Below are 13164 nucleotides of genomic sequence, written 5' to 3' on the forward strand. Positions count from 1 at the left end.
CAGGCATACTCTAGGTGATGGGGATACCGGAGTAAGAGAGACAGAGTTCTCTTTAAGTGTATACACTAGGGTAGAAGACACAACCATATGCTGGGAAAATTGGACAGCTACATGCAAAAGAATGAAACTTGACCACTCTCTCACACCATACACAAAAATAAACTCCAAATGGATGAAAGACCTCGATGTGAGACAGGAATCCATCAAAATTCTAGAGGAGAACATAGGCAGCAACCTCTACGACATCAGCCAAAGCAAACTTTTTCATGACACATCTCCAAAGGCAAGAAAAACAAAAGATAAAATGAACTTGTGGGACTTCATCAAGATAAAAAGCTTCTGCACAGCCAAGGAAACAGTCAAAAAAACTAAGAGGCAGCCCACGGAATGGGAGAATATATTTGCAAATGATGCTACAGATAAAAGACTGGTATCCAAGATCTACAAAGAACTTCTCAAATTCAATACATGAGAAACAAATAAACAAATCAAAAAATGGGCAGAAGATATGAACAGATACTTTTCCAATGAAGACATACAAATGGCTAACAGACACATGAAAAAATGTTCAAAATCATTAGCCATCAGGGAAATTCAAATCAAAACCACACTGAGATACCACCTTACGCCAGTTAGAATGGCAAAAATAGACAAGGCAAGAAACAACAATTGCTGGAGAGGATGTGGAGAAAGGGGATCCCTCCTACATTGTTGGTGGGAATGCAAGTTGGTACAGCCACTCTGGAAAACAGTGTGGTGGTCCCTTAAAAAGTTAAAAATTGAGCTACCCTACGATCCAGCCATTGCACTACTGGGTGTTTACCCCAAAGATACAGACGTAGTGAAGAGAAGGGCCATATGCACCCCAATGTTCATAGCAGCAATGTCCACAATAGCTAAATCGTGGAAGGAGCCGAGATGCCCTTCAACAAATGACTGGATTAAGAAGTTGTGGTCCATATATACAATGGAATATTACTCAGCTATCAGAAAGAATGAATTCTCAACATTTGCTGCAACATGGATGGCACTGGAGGAGATAATGCTAAGTGAAATAAGTCAAGCAGAGAAAGACAACTATCATATGATTTCTCTCATCTATGGAACATAAGAACTAAGATGATTGGTAGGGGAAGAAAGGGATAAAGAAAGGGGGGGTAATCAGAAGGGGGAATGAAACATGAGAGACTATGGACTATGAGAAACAAACTGAGGGCGTCAGAGGGGAGGGGGGTGGGGGAATGGGATAGACCGGTGATGGGTAGTGGGGAGGGCACGTATTGCATGGTGCACTGGGTGTTATACGCAACTAATGAATCATCAAACTTTATATCGGAAACTGGGGATGTACTGTATGGTGACTAACATAATATAATAAAAAATCATTAAATAAAAAAAAAAAAAAGAAGACACAACCATAAAAGTCACAGTCAACAAAACTGTCACTTTTTACAAAACAAAACGAAAAAACCAAACCCCCCCAACCTAGAAATAAAATAAGTCAATTGCAAACGAGAAAAAAAAAAAAGAATAAAAGAATAAAAAACTAGAATAAGCGCCATGAAAACAACAAATGGGAACTCAGAGAAAAATGATGGTGATGGAGGGGAATCTGATCTGCTCCAACTAGGACAAAGAAAATCCCCCTTAGACTGTGAAAACACTTAAGCTGACACTTGAAGGGCAAGAGGAGTCAGTCCCTTAAAAGATACGGGAAGGGGGTATTGAGCTCAGGGAGGCAGGACAACATGTGCCTAGGCCAGGGTGGGCGGAGCCCGAAGGGGTTGTGGAACTACAAGAACAGCAGTGCATCACAACCACTACGCGGGAGCCTGGCAATACAAGACGAGGCTAAGGGTCTGGGCCTTACTCTGGGGCACAAGGCTACGTAAGGCTCATAGTTCAACTAAAAAAGCTCTGTGCAAAAATCTGGAGTCAGAACCTCTCCTTATTACATGCTTCAACTTTTAAAAGAGATTGGGGTAAAAAAATGAACGGAAGGGATACCTGTATACAAAGAAGATTATTTTTTTTACAAAAAGGAACCCAGACTTAATGAAAGCTAAAATATTGCCTCAACCTTAATGTATTTTGGTACTGCACTTTGGAGCCACAAGAGGGCACCATAAAAAAAAAAACTTCTAAGTACCCAAAAAATAAATAAAAATAAAAGCATATAGTATGAAATACCAACTGCACAGAAGTATTTCAATAGTCAAAACGTTTGTTAGATACCTGACTTTATCCCTCCAACCTACCTGCCTCAAAAGTTAGGAAAATCTAAGATGTTAAAATAATAATAGTGAGAATTAAATACAAAATTCAACTGTGGGCAATTAAATGTTGATGTTCATATGCAGTTACTTAGATTTCTTGCATTAATATCTGAACTAGATTTTCTTAATTTATTTTTATATCTATAGTAATACAATAAACGGATAGGGAATACCAGAGAACTCTAGTAGTTTCGGTTAAACTGGGAGTAAATGATAGTGTAAACATCTGCTATTTTTTTTTTTCTAAAAAGAAACAGTACTGCCTCTGCATATTGTCAGTGAACCGCCCAATTTCACTGACTGTAGGAGTTATCACAAATCATTCCAGTTCTTAGAAAGAAGAAAGTTCTCAGAATTGAAAATTTTAAAAAATTAAAAAATTAAAAATTTCAAGGAAAGAAAAATGTATTCCTATTCCAAAAAATGTGATTGGTACTATGGAAATGCTAAGAAAATAAAAATTGGTAGTATGTAATAGAATTTGAGACAATTTAAGTCATTGCTCAAAGTCTTAAGAATTTTACAGATGTCAGATGAAAAAACTCTAAGCTGGATCTTCGACTTTCAAAACACACTGATTCACCTTTTTTTCTGAAGTGAGGTCCACACTGAATAGCTTCAAAATGCTCAGCTTTATCAACACTATCATGTTAGCATACTTCTTTACCAACATCTGGCTAGAAGATACAATGGCTGACACCAGAAGTGTAACTCTCTATGGGTCATTCATCTACAAAGTTTAGTCTTCTAGCTTGTATGTGTGACAAACATGAAGTTATTCTATGGTGATAGTTTCTTAATATTATAGTTAAACTTAAAATTGACTACAAACAAGTCTATAGTGACCATTTCAGAATATTTTCAAAGAGGTTTAATTACTATAATCAAACAACCAAACTTAGATATGGCAGCTACCACATAAGCATACACTGGGACCCGGATGTGGCAGCTATCATAGAAGCACTAACTGGGACCCAGAGAGGTAAAGTGGCTTCTTTAAGAGTGCATGGCTATTGGGTTGCCTGGCTGGCTCAGTCAGAAGAGCATGCAACTCTTGATCTCAGGGTTGTGAGTTCAAGCCCCATGCTGGATGTAGAGATCAAACCAATAAACTTAAAAAAAAAAAAGACTGCATGACTATTACGTGACAGAACTAAGGACTGAACCAGATTATGATTCTAAACCCAGTGCAGCACTGTTGAAAAGAAGTATAATGTGAGCCACAAACGTAAGTCACATATAGAAATTTTAGAGTTTCTAGTAAACACATTAAAAAAAATTAAAAGAAAAAATTAATTTTAATATAACTCATGTAATGCAATATGACATAATATTATTTCAACATGTAATCAATATAAAAAGTTGGGATAGTTTACATTCTTTGTGTACTGAGTCTTTGAAATGTGGTATGTATTTTACACAAGCCATGTCTCAAATGGCTGCTGCACTGAACCATGAAGGTCTACTCCACATCTCCTTTCTCTAAGTATTTAGTACAACAGAATTAGTTATAGGATAGTTTGTATTTAAGTAATTATGAAAAGCAGAATAAGTCAAATAAACTAAAGCTAATTTTTATTAAAAACAAATCCTTTAAAATATAATAATAGATTTATTAAAAATAATAAATTTCCCTAATGTCAAACATGATTTACTTTACAAAAACTTATAAGTAAGCACTGCTATTCTAAACCATATTGTTATATAAAGTAAGGTACATTTTAGTGTACTTAGAGGAATAGGAGAAAAGAATTTCAACTTGTCAAAAATTCCCCAACTCCAAAAGAAGACTATCTATAAGAAGTATAGTAATTGGAAAAAAAAAAAAAAAGGTGAGCAATTTGAGGAAATGAAGAAATATCATTACATGAGATCACTGCCTCTCAACAACCTCATTCACCACTATTTTGTAAATTTGGGCAAGTCAAAACCATTTTATTCTAGTTTCCTCATCTACTAAATAGGCAAAAACCTAACTGCCTCTCCCAGATGTATTTTTTCTCCATTTTTCTTACTAAGGTAAAACAGAAACTGTTGGCATTAACAACGTGCTCTGCTAAAAAAAAAAAAAAAAAAAAGTGCATTTTTCCAGCTTCCACCATAGACAGGGATGGGCATGTGAATAAATTCTAGTCATTGAGATGTAGGAAGAATGGCCAGCTGTGGCTCCTGAGAAAGTGCTGGACTTTTCCCATGACAGGAATGAGGCCATGGTGGTTGGAACTACAGCAGCCTTCTTGTGATCATGAGGCCATCCTGAGACAGAAGCCACAATAAGGATCACAAAGAAGAAAGTCAGAAGAAGTCCTGCGTATTGATTGCATGACTAAGTTGCCACACCAGTCCTAATTTCTTTAACGTTAGAGAAAAAAGAAATGCCCATCTTATCTAAAGGCCCTCAATGTTTTAGCATCTGAATGTCAATTTAACTGATACACCCACTTACAGGATCATTGTGGGAATCCATGCAACAGATGTGAAAACACCGTATATCATGAAAATTATTTTCAAAAGTATTTTGAAAATCTAAAAGTTCCATCTGATGATGGATGGATGATGCACAATCTATTTTAAAATGTAACGCAAACAAATAGTGACACATGATTAAGAAAGAGCACTCTAAAAGAAAGCCACTGTTTTTATTAATTTTTAGGTGTTTGTGGTTAGTGTTAAGCAAAAATGGCTCTGAAAAGGAAAACTTAAAGAAGTTTCTTTTTCTATTTCCAGAAATGATTTAGAATTATAATGCAAAGAATACATGCTTATTAATAAATCTTTATTTTGAATATAATATATGCTGATTAATCACTGAAAAAAATTTAAACTTACAAGAGAAGTCAGTCCTTCATTATCGACAATCCAGTCTTCCTTTTCAGCTAATCTCTTTATTTCTACAGAGAAAATAAGCACACAAGTACTTTTTATTATAATTCTCTCACTGAACTTTATAAAAATCTAAAAAGGTTACGGTTTTTCACTGTTATTTTATATGGGTTTGTAAAAAAATGAAAAATAGGTAATAAGTATAAAACATAATTCTGGTAGACTCAAGGATTTAAATGTGTATTGTTTCCTGGATTTTTTTCATGAAACATTAATGTAAATAAATTTAGTCCAATTTGGAGACGGCTAGGCTAGGCTTAATGACAACTTTATACTTATTTAAGGTTTATTACTTATTCAAGGCACTTTTAAAATATTCAACATGTACAAAATAAACTACAAAACATTTTTTTCCTAAAATACTTGATGAAAAATTTATATTCTGTTTTAATCCTAGACACTTCTGATGATTGGCAAAGGAATGCTACCCGTCCAACCTTTCAGCATTTCAGGCTGTCTCAGGTCCTTGCAGGGAGCAGGTAAATTCAGTGGACACTGCTGTTTCTCACCTGGATTCTATTCCCTTTCTGTTAACACAGTATATTTAGTCATCAATTCTGTAGGGATGTGACCTTCTTTTTTTTTTTTTTTTTTAAGATTTTATTTATTTGAGAGAGAAAGCATGGGTGAAAGGGAGGAGGAGAGAGAATCTGAAGCAGACCCCACACTGAGCACAGAGCCAACCAACTTAATCCCACAACTGTAAGATAATTATTTGAGTGGAAACCAAGAGTTGGATGCTTAACTGACTTAGCCACCCAGGTGCCTCAAGATATGACCTCCTTACTTCAAAGTCCTGGTGACAGACAGTTATAGCTTATGTCATTTATAATGATGTTCTTAATTGTCTTTGAAAAGATTTAATATTCAAAAGGCTGCTCTGTAAAGATAACCCTGCTTTTTATGATTTTATGTATAAAATCCTGAAAATTCTAAAAGGTATAAAGAAAATGAGCATCACTTATAATTTTTACTATACAGAAAACCACTGTTACAGGTCTTTCTTCTGATTTTACATGGACATTTCTAAATATTTAAAATATACATACAGGGACGCCTGGGTGGCTCAGTTGGTTAAGCCTCTGCCTTCAGCTCAGGTCATGATCTCAGAATCCCAGGATCGAGTCCCGCATTGGGCTCCTTACTCAGCAAGAGCCTACTTCTCCCTCTGCCTGCTGCTTCCCCTGCTTGTGCTCTCTCCCCCTCTCTCTTTCTGACAAATAAATAAATAAAACCTTTTAAAAATAAACAAATAAAACATACATACATACTTTCAAAATTGGATTCATACTTTATTTAAATTTTATACTATACTTTTTCTACTTAACATTTGCCATAAGGATGTTCTTATATCCTGAAATATTTTCAAGTACAACCATTTTAATTTATGCATGGTCTCGCATCTCAGGTAAATAGATTTGGGAAGATACTCAAAAAAGGAAAAAAATTCTATTGAGCAGCTATTTGTGATCTAAAATATTCAAATTTCCATAAAAGTAATGTTCTCATTTTCAAGGGTTAGAAGCTAGAAAGAGGTGGCATATTCAGATAATCACTGTTTAGCAAATATCACCAATTTTTCTTAACATACCTTCTGCTGTGTGTTGCAATGTGACCGTCACACAACGTACTCGGAGATCCAAAATAAGATCCTGGATAGTCTGTAACATGTCATTAGGAATTTCAAGGGCAGTCAATGATTCGTAAGTAAGCCTGTGAAAGAGACACAACAAAACAAAAGTGAGCACAGTGGGATCTTGAAGCAATTCCTGTCATCAGTTTGGCCAGCCTATGGAGGTTATAAGCTATAATATTATACTGAAAGCAAGGGGAAAGTAAAACCATAACAGGAATTACAATACAGCAGTAATATTGAATTAAACAATAAAAAAGATGCACATTCAGTATGACATTCTCATCAAGCATAAGCACCAGGAAGGTTTAGGAGCTTAGATGCTACTATGATACAGAGGAAATACTGGAGGCAAGAAGACAGAGTAAAATTCTTTGTTGACTATATTAAGAAATCATATCCCAAACTGAATGTGTTTTTTTTTTTTTTTTCCAAAAAGACAAAAAAATTTTACTTCTTTTCAGAAGAATGTGTCCATATTTACCTTATGGTCTGGATGACATGAGCAAGCCACTGTCCTGAGAGCTCAGACTTCACCTCCCAGCCTCCATACTGCCTCACTCCACACTCTGGGATGCTGAGTGGGAGCAGGGCTCCACGGATCAACTTCACGAGACACTGCATTACTTCTTGAATCATTTTCTAAGACAATGATGAAAGTAAAACTGCATTAAAAGTCATTAATTTGATTAAGTCAACTAAAGGAATCTGCCTGAACAATGATGAATAGTTTGAATGTAGATAAAGTTTTCCAGTAATTTTGGTGGAGAAACTCTTACCCTGTGAAAAAGTCTACATACTTATCCTTAACTTACCTTAAAATCGTTTTGTCTTTGCCTTACATTCTTTGATCTTTCAATCTGGCCTGATTTCTCTGCAGTCTTAAAAATTAAAAAAGCAAAATCAAATATATTAGTTGTCTTCAGATAAAAATAAGAAATGCCTTAGCAGTTGTATATAAAGAGAGCATAAGATATGGCTTTAACTTGACTGAAAGGAATGTTTAAGACATACTCTAAGTTTCTGATTTAAAAACAGACTTAATTAGAAAAACTTCCTTATTCCAAAAAGAAGTTATTCATCTTTCTAAAAACCTTTAAGTACAATTTCCATAAATAAGCCCAAGAATTAAGTAGAAATTACCTTTTTGTAGGTGAATTTCATGTGCCATGTTCATCAATAATTGTATATGGTTAAACCTAAATCATACCCACGATAACCTTCTCAATACTATTTCTCATTAGCTAGCAAAGAAACTAAAGGAAGAGTAAACTCTGGATTAATGTCTAGGAATCTTAGGATATCCATTCCCTTCCCTTAGACATTTATAAATGAACATTACATTTGGCATTTTATTTTTAAAAAATTATAAATTGCTATTCTTTCAGGGATTTTATAGTCAAATTTGGAAGAGAATATGTTCTTGAACTCTAGAGTTAAATTTTTATCTGTTTACTGTTAGCCATATTTTCCTTTGATATTTCTTTCTCCTGAAAGTAAGATGTGGAAGACTACATTGATTAAAAGAGAAATCTATTCAATTGGATTTCAGTTAACTTTTTATTCCCAAATTTTCTAATCAACTAAATATTACCATATAAAATGCCTGAGAAGGATAAGCTTAGAAAACTTTCCAAATAAATAATAACAAAACGGTATGATGAAAAAGCAAATTCTGATACTTCACTAACATAATACGAAATTATCCTTTAAAGTTAAAATGCTTATGAATTATTGGTTAGAGACATGTCAAGAGAACTCTCAAGTTAACAACAACTGACTTCAAGTTAATTTTAAAATACAAATAATGTCATATATATTTTTGGTATAAGCTAGAGAAACAGTGTATAGAGTTCATTATTATAATGAGCATTACTAATATGAATGAGCAAAAGAAGGGTAAGGATTGCTCAATGTTTTCAACAAAAACATCAGACATACCTGATAAAAAGTGGTCAACATACACATACACCCATACCTCTTCAGGCTCTAATTTACATTTATTTTATCATTTTATATTAAACTATATAGCTTTTATCATTTTTTCTTTGTACACATGCACTTTTGCTTTTAAAGAATCAAAGTTTAATTTTTGAAAAAACTAAACCTAAAATTCACCTTAGTAATTAGTCAACAAGCAAATTCCTAAATTCATTAGGCAACAATACTCAAAATTCTTTGTATATGAGAATTTCACTTAGAGGCTGACGTTTTTCTCCCCTTTGTTTTTAAGACAAATGACTAGTAACTGAAGTGTTTTAAAGCAACAGTGAGAAGGGACTAGAGGGGCTGGTATTAGGAGCACAGCCAGTCAGAAGGATGCCGCACTTACCTAGGCGAGCAATCACAGTGTCTTAGACCAAAGCAGGTGGAGCATGAACGCATGTGCATGGCTTAGACACAGGCTTCCGAGGGAGAGGTCACTGAACCTGGCAATTCTACTGGGTGTTTCAGTGAGAAAGAGATGTCAAGAGTGACTCCCATCTGAGTCATGACCACTCAGGTAAGTCCAACTGGCCCTGAAAGTCTGTTAGCCTACTTTCTATTTCTGTCAAAGTGTGATACTCTGATTCAAAGTAACACTTCAGGCAATATAGTGGCCTAGGTGCAGAAAAGCAAATGAATGGCCCCCGGCTTACCAAGGTGATAAATTAGCTATTCTCTAAGTAGTGCAGTTTGTCAGGTCTTAGTCTTAGCCACTTTTTTTCTCTATACACTCTCACTAATTTATTTTCAAGGCTTCAAATACCATTTCTATCTAGTGCCTTCCTACTTCGGATTCTGCCCTCAATTCCAACATGTGTATGTAGGGGGAGGGGTTTTCCCTCAAAAAAAAGGAACTCTCCAGACACCATCTGGGTGTCCTATAATTCAACTCAATTCTGACACAATCTACCTGGAGATAACTTCAGATCCAACAAGTCAAAGGCTCAGTCCTACAAGATTTGCACCCCCCAACACACATTTAGATGCCAATCTCAAGACCAAGTTGTCACCTGTGCTTCTGACCTATTGGCTACAGAGTGGAGGTTCCTATAATTCCCTGCACGGGTTCAATTAATTTGTTACAACAGCTCATAGAACTAGGAAATGTGTTTACCCACAAGATTACCAGTTTATTATAAAAGGATAAAACTCAGAAATGGCCAGGTGGAAGAAATGCATAGCGCAAGGTATGAGAAAATGGTACAGAGCTTCCATGCCCTCTCTGGGCAAGCCACTCTCCCTGAATCTCCACACATTCACCAACCTGGAAGTTCTCTGAACCCTGTCCTCTGGGTTTTTATGGAAGCTTCATTACATAGGCATGATTGATTAAATCATTGGCCATTGGCAACTGATTCAACCTCCAGCTCCATTTTCCTCCCTAGAGTCTGAGGGTTAGACTGTAAATTCCAACGCTCTAATAACATGGTTGGTGATTCAAGCAATCAGCACCCTCATCCTTAGGTGGCGACAAAAGTCGCATTATTAACATAACAAAAGACCTTTCCCACTCCTCCCTTAAGGAAATTCCCAGGGTTTTAGAAGCTCCGTGCCCAAAACCAGAAGAAGACTGTATATATTTCTTATTATAAATCACAATGTCACACTTCCAAATTTGTATCTCTAGCCCAAATCTTTCCTCTTGAATTTCAGACTGTCTAGTTCATATCTCTTCTTGAATAACTCACAGTAATCTTAAACTCAATACATTAAAAGTAGAAAACTGACATTTTCCTCCAAGCATGTTCTTCACGTCTGTCTGTCTTTGTAAATGGCACACCTACTCATTTGAGAGTCCATTTGGTAGCTCTGTGTTAATTTTTGTCCTCATCTTACTCATCCGATCCATTGGTAAGTCTGGTCAGTACTACTTTCAAAATACAAATGAAATCTATCATTTTCTCTCCAATTCCACTAACAAAACCTTAATCCAAACACCATCATTTTCTGCCCAGACAACTTCAATAGTTTACCCACTCCGACTTTTGTTCCCTGCCAATTCATTCTTGAACAGGTAACCAGAATGGTTTTTTTAAAACCAAAACTCTGGTCAGGTTACTCCATCAGCTGGAGTCTATCCACGCCTTCCCACCATACTTGGGGTACACATTCCTTACCATGGTCTATAACGAAGCCCTGTCAGTTGGTCCCTGCTCCTCCTCTAGCCTCATCTCCTGCTTCTCCTGAGACCCTAAACCTACTGCTCAGTATACTCTGAATGTTTTGACTTTTTTTCTGTTTTCCAAATATGCCAAGCTCTTTTCCTTGGCTTTGTAATGTGCTATTGTCTTTTCCTAATACATTCTTCTCACCAGTTCTCTGTGTGGCTGTTTCCTTCTCATGCTTCAAGTTTTGGTTTCAGTGACATCTCCTCAGAGAGATCTTCCCTGACCTCCATCCCACTACTGATGTTCTTTATCTTAGAACCTATTTGTTTCTTTCATAGCTGTTAGCAAAATTTAAGGTACACTTTAAAGAAATCTGTCTCTCCAGGAGGGAAAGGTCATATTTATCTTGGTCACTATTTTATATATTTATATATTTTTAAATTTATGTATGTATGTGTTACATGTACATACATGTGTATGTGTGTGTATATACATGAATCAGTACCTATCATACAATGTGTTTAGGACATTCAATAAATATTTGGTGAATGAAGGATCACCTAGGGTTAAGGTTCTTCAGGACATCCTGGGATATATTCAGGACATCCTTCAGGACTAGGTAAATTTGAAGGTCTTCTTTAAAAAAACTTGAAGTCCTGGGTCTCCACATGGCTAACTGGCTCCTTGAAGGAGATCTGCCAGGCATAATCCTATGATATATTCCTGAAAAGTCCAACAGACTCACTGCTTCTCCTGGAGATTTAAGATAACAAAAGGGATAAGCAGAAGTTTAAGAATTTCCTGTGAATACTGGGGGTTGGGAGGACTCCTATAAGTGCGGAATTCAGATTTTGCTGAGGAACCCAGAGCCCACTGTGATGTGAAGAGGCACAAAACGACACTAGAATTCTAAACTGCAAAATCTAAGTTAAGGACCTTGTGATGGTTAATTCTGTGTATTAACCTGAGTGGGCCACAGAGTGCTCAGATACTCATTTACCATTATTCTGGGTATGTCTGTGAGAGTGTTTTTGGATGAGATTAACATTTGAATTGGTAGGCCAAGGAAAGCAGATTGCCCTCATTAATGAGGGTGGAACTCATCCAACCAGTGGAAGGCCTGAATAGAAACAAAAAAGAGGCTGACCATCCTTCCAGTGAGGGGAAACTCCTCCTGCTTAACTGCCTTGAAAAGGGACACTGAACTGAAACACTGGTACTTCCTGGGTCTCGAGCCTCTTGGTTTTCAGACTGGAACTACACCATGGGCATTCTTGGGTCTCCAACTTGATGACTGCAGATCTTGGGGCTTGTTAACCTCCATAATCACTAAGCCAAATTCATTTTGTAAATCCTTCTCTTTATATACACAGTTGGAAGCAGAGTGAACATCCTCTTGGTTCTATTTCTCTGAACCCTGAGTAACATAGTGCTCGTTTACTGTGCTGTGGACAAAGGGATGGAGCTCTGAAATAAAGGCATAATTTGTCACAATAATGAGTCAAGCCAGCATAAAACTGTAAGTATACTGATATCAGATGGTGCTTTTCTAATTCTATCTATCACAGTATGTAATACTGAACTTTTTGTATAGTAGGCTTTTTAAATGGGCTAGTTATTTCATAGCTCTTTGTTCTAAATATTTTTAAATCAAAGACAAGAGTGAAGATCAATTTTTTAAAAACATCATATCAAAATTAAAACTAAATTTTGCCTATTAAACGGGTGGTAATGAATGCATGATGACATCTACTAGACAAAATAATGTATAAACTTCAAGGACCGGCCTCCAAATATATATAAATTGGAGAGGGCAGGAATTAGTTTTAAGGCATACCTCTTGAAATTGTTAATTAAAAAACAGTAACTTATCAACATATTGCACTATATGTTCTATGCCCTATTTTTAAAAGAAAATCTAATTTTGGAACATAAAGTACATTTTAATTTACATACTATGAGTTATGCAACTTTTAAAAATGTTGATTACTAATGTTTAAAAATTATTTGGATGCTTTAACATTTTTCACTCCAAATTATACTATATTTAAAATATATCTAAAGGTGAGATCTCAACCTACTATTAACCATTTCGTTAACTAAAAACCTTAACTCTTTCCTGCACACACAGACCAAAACTACTTTGTGGTAAGACCAACGGCTAGATTTCACTGTTTTGATTCACATATATTACTTCACATGGGCATGACTGGTTTGAAGAACTATTTTTTAAACTGTTGGAAACTCCATCTAAATCTTTAACGGATGGGCTCTTAAT

The 13164-nt window shown here is 35.8% G+C and overlaps 1 protein-coding gene across 3 annotated transcripts in view; it reads right to left on the reverse strand.

Annotated features, from left to right (window-relative positions):
• Positions 1-13164, reverse strand: part of EXOC2 (exocyst complex component 2) — a 248708-nt gene that overhangs the window by 97590 nt on the left and 137954 nt on the right. For all 3 annotated transcript variants that reach the window (XM_026511359.4, XM_026511361.4, XM_044388711.3), the window contains 4 exons: positions 7608-7673; positions 7277-7434; positions 6751-6872; positions 5106-5167 (listed from right to left, as the gene is read on the reverse strand). In XM_026511359.4, the coding sequence (XP_026367144.1) occupies positions 5106-5167; positions 6751-6872; positions 7277-7434; positions 7608-7673 (408 nt within the window). The remainder of the gene's footprint in view (positions 1-5105; positions 5168-6750; positions 6873-7276; positions 7435-7607; positions 7674-13164) is intronic.

This window comes from Ursus arctos, unplaced genomic scaffold, assembly GCF_023065955.2.
Source record: "Ursus arctos isolate Adak ecotype North America unplaced genomic scaffold, UrsArc2.0 scaffold_31, whole genome shotgun sequence".
Taxonomy (NCBI): domain Eukaryota; kingdom Metazoa; phylum Chordata; class Mammalia; order Carnivora; family Ursidae; genus Ursus; species Ursus arctos.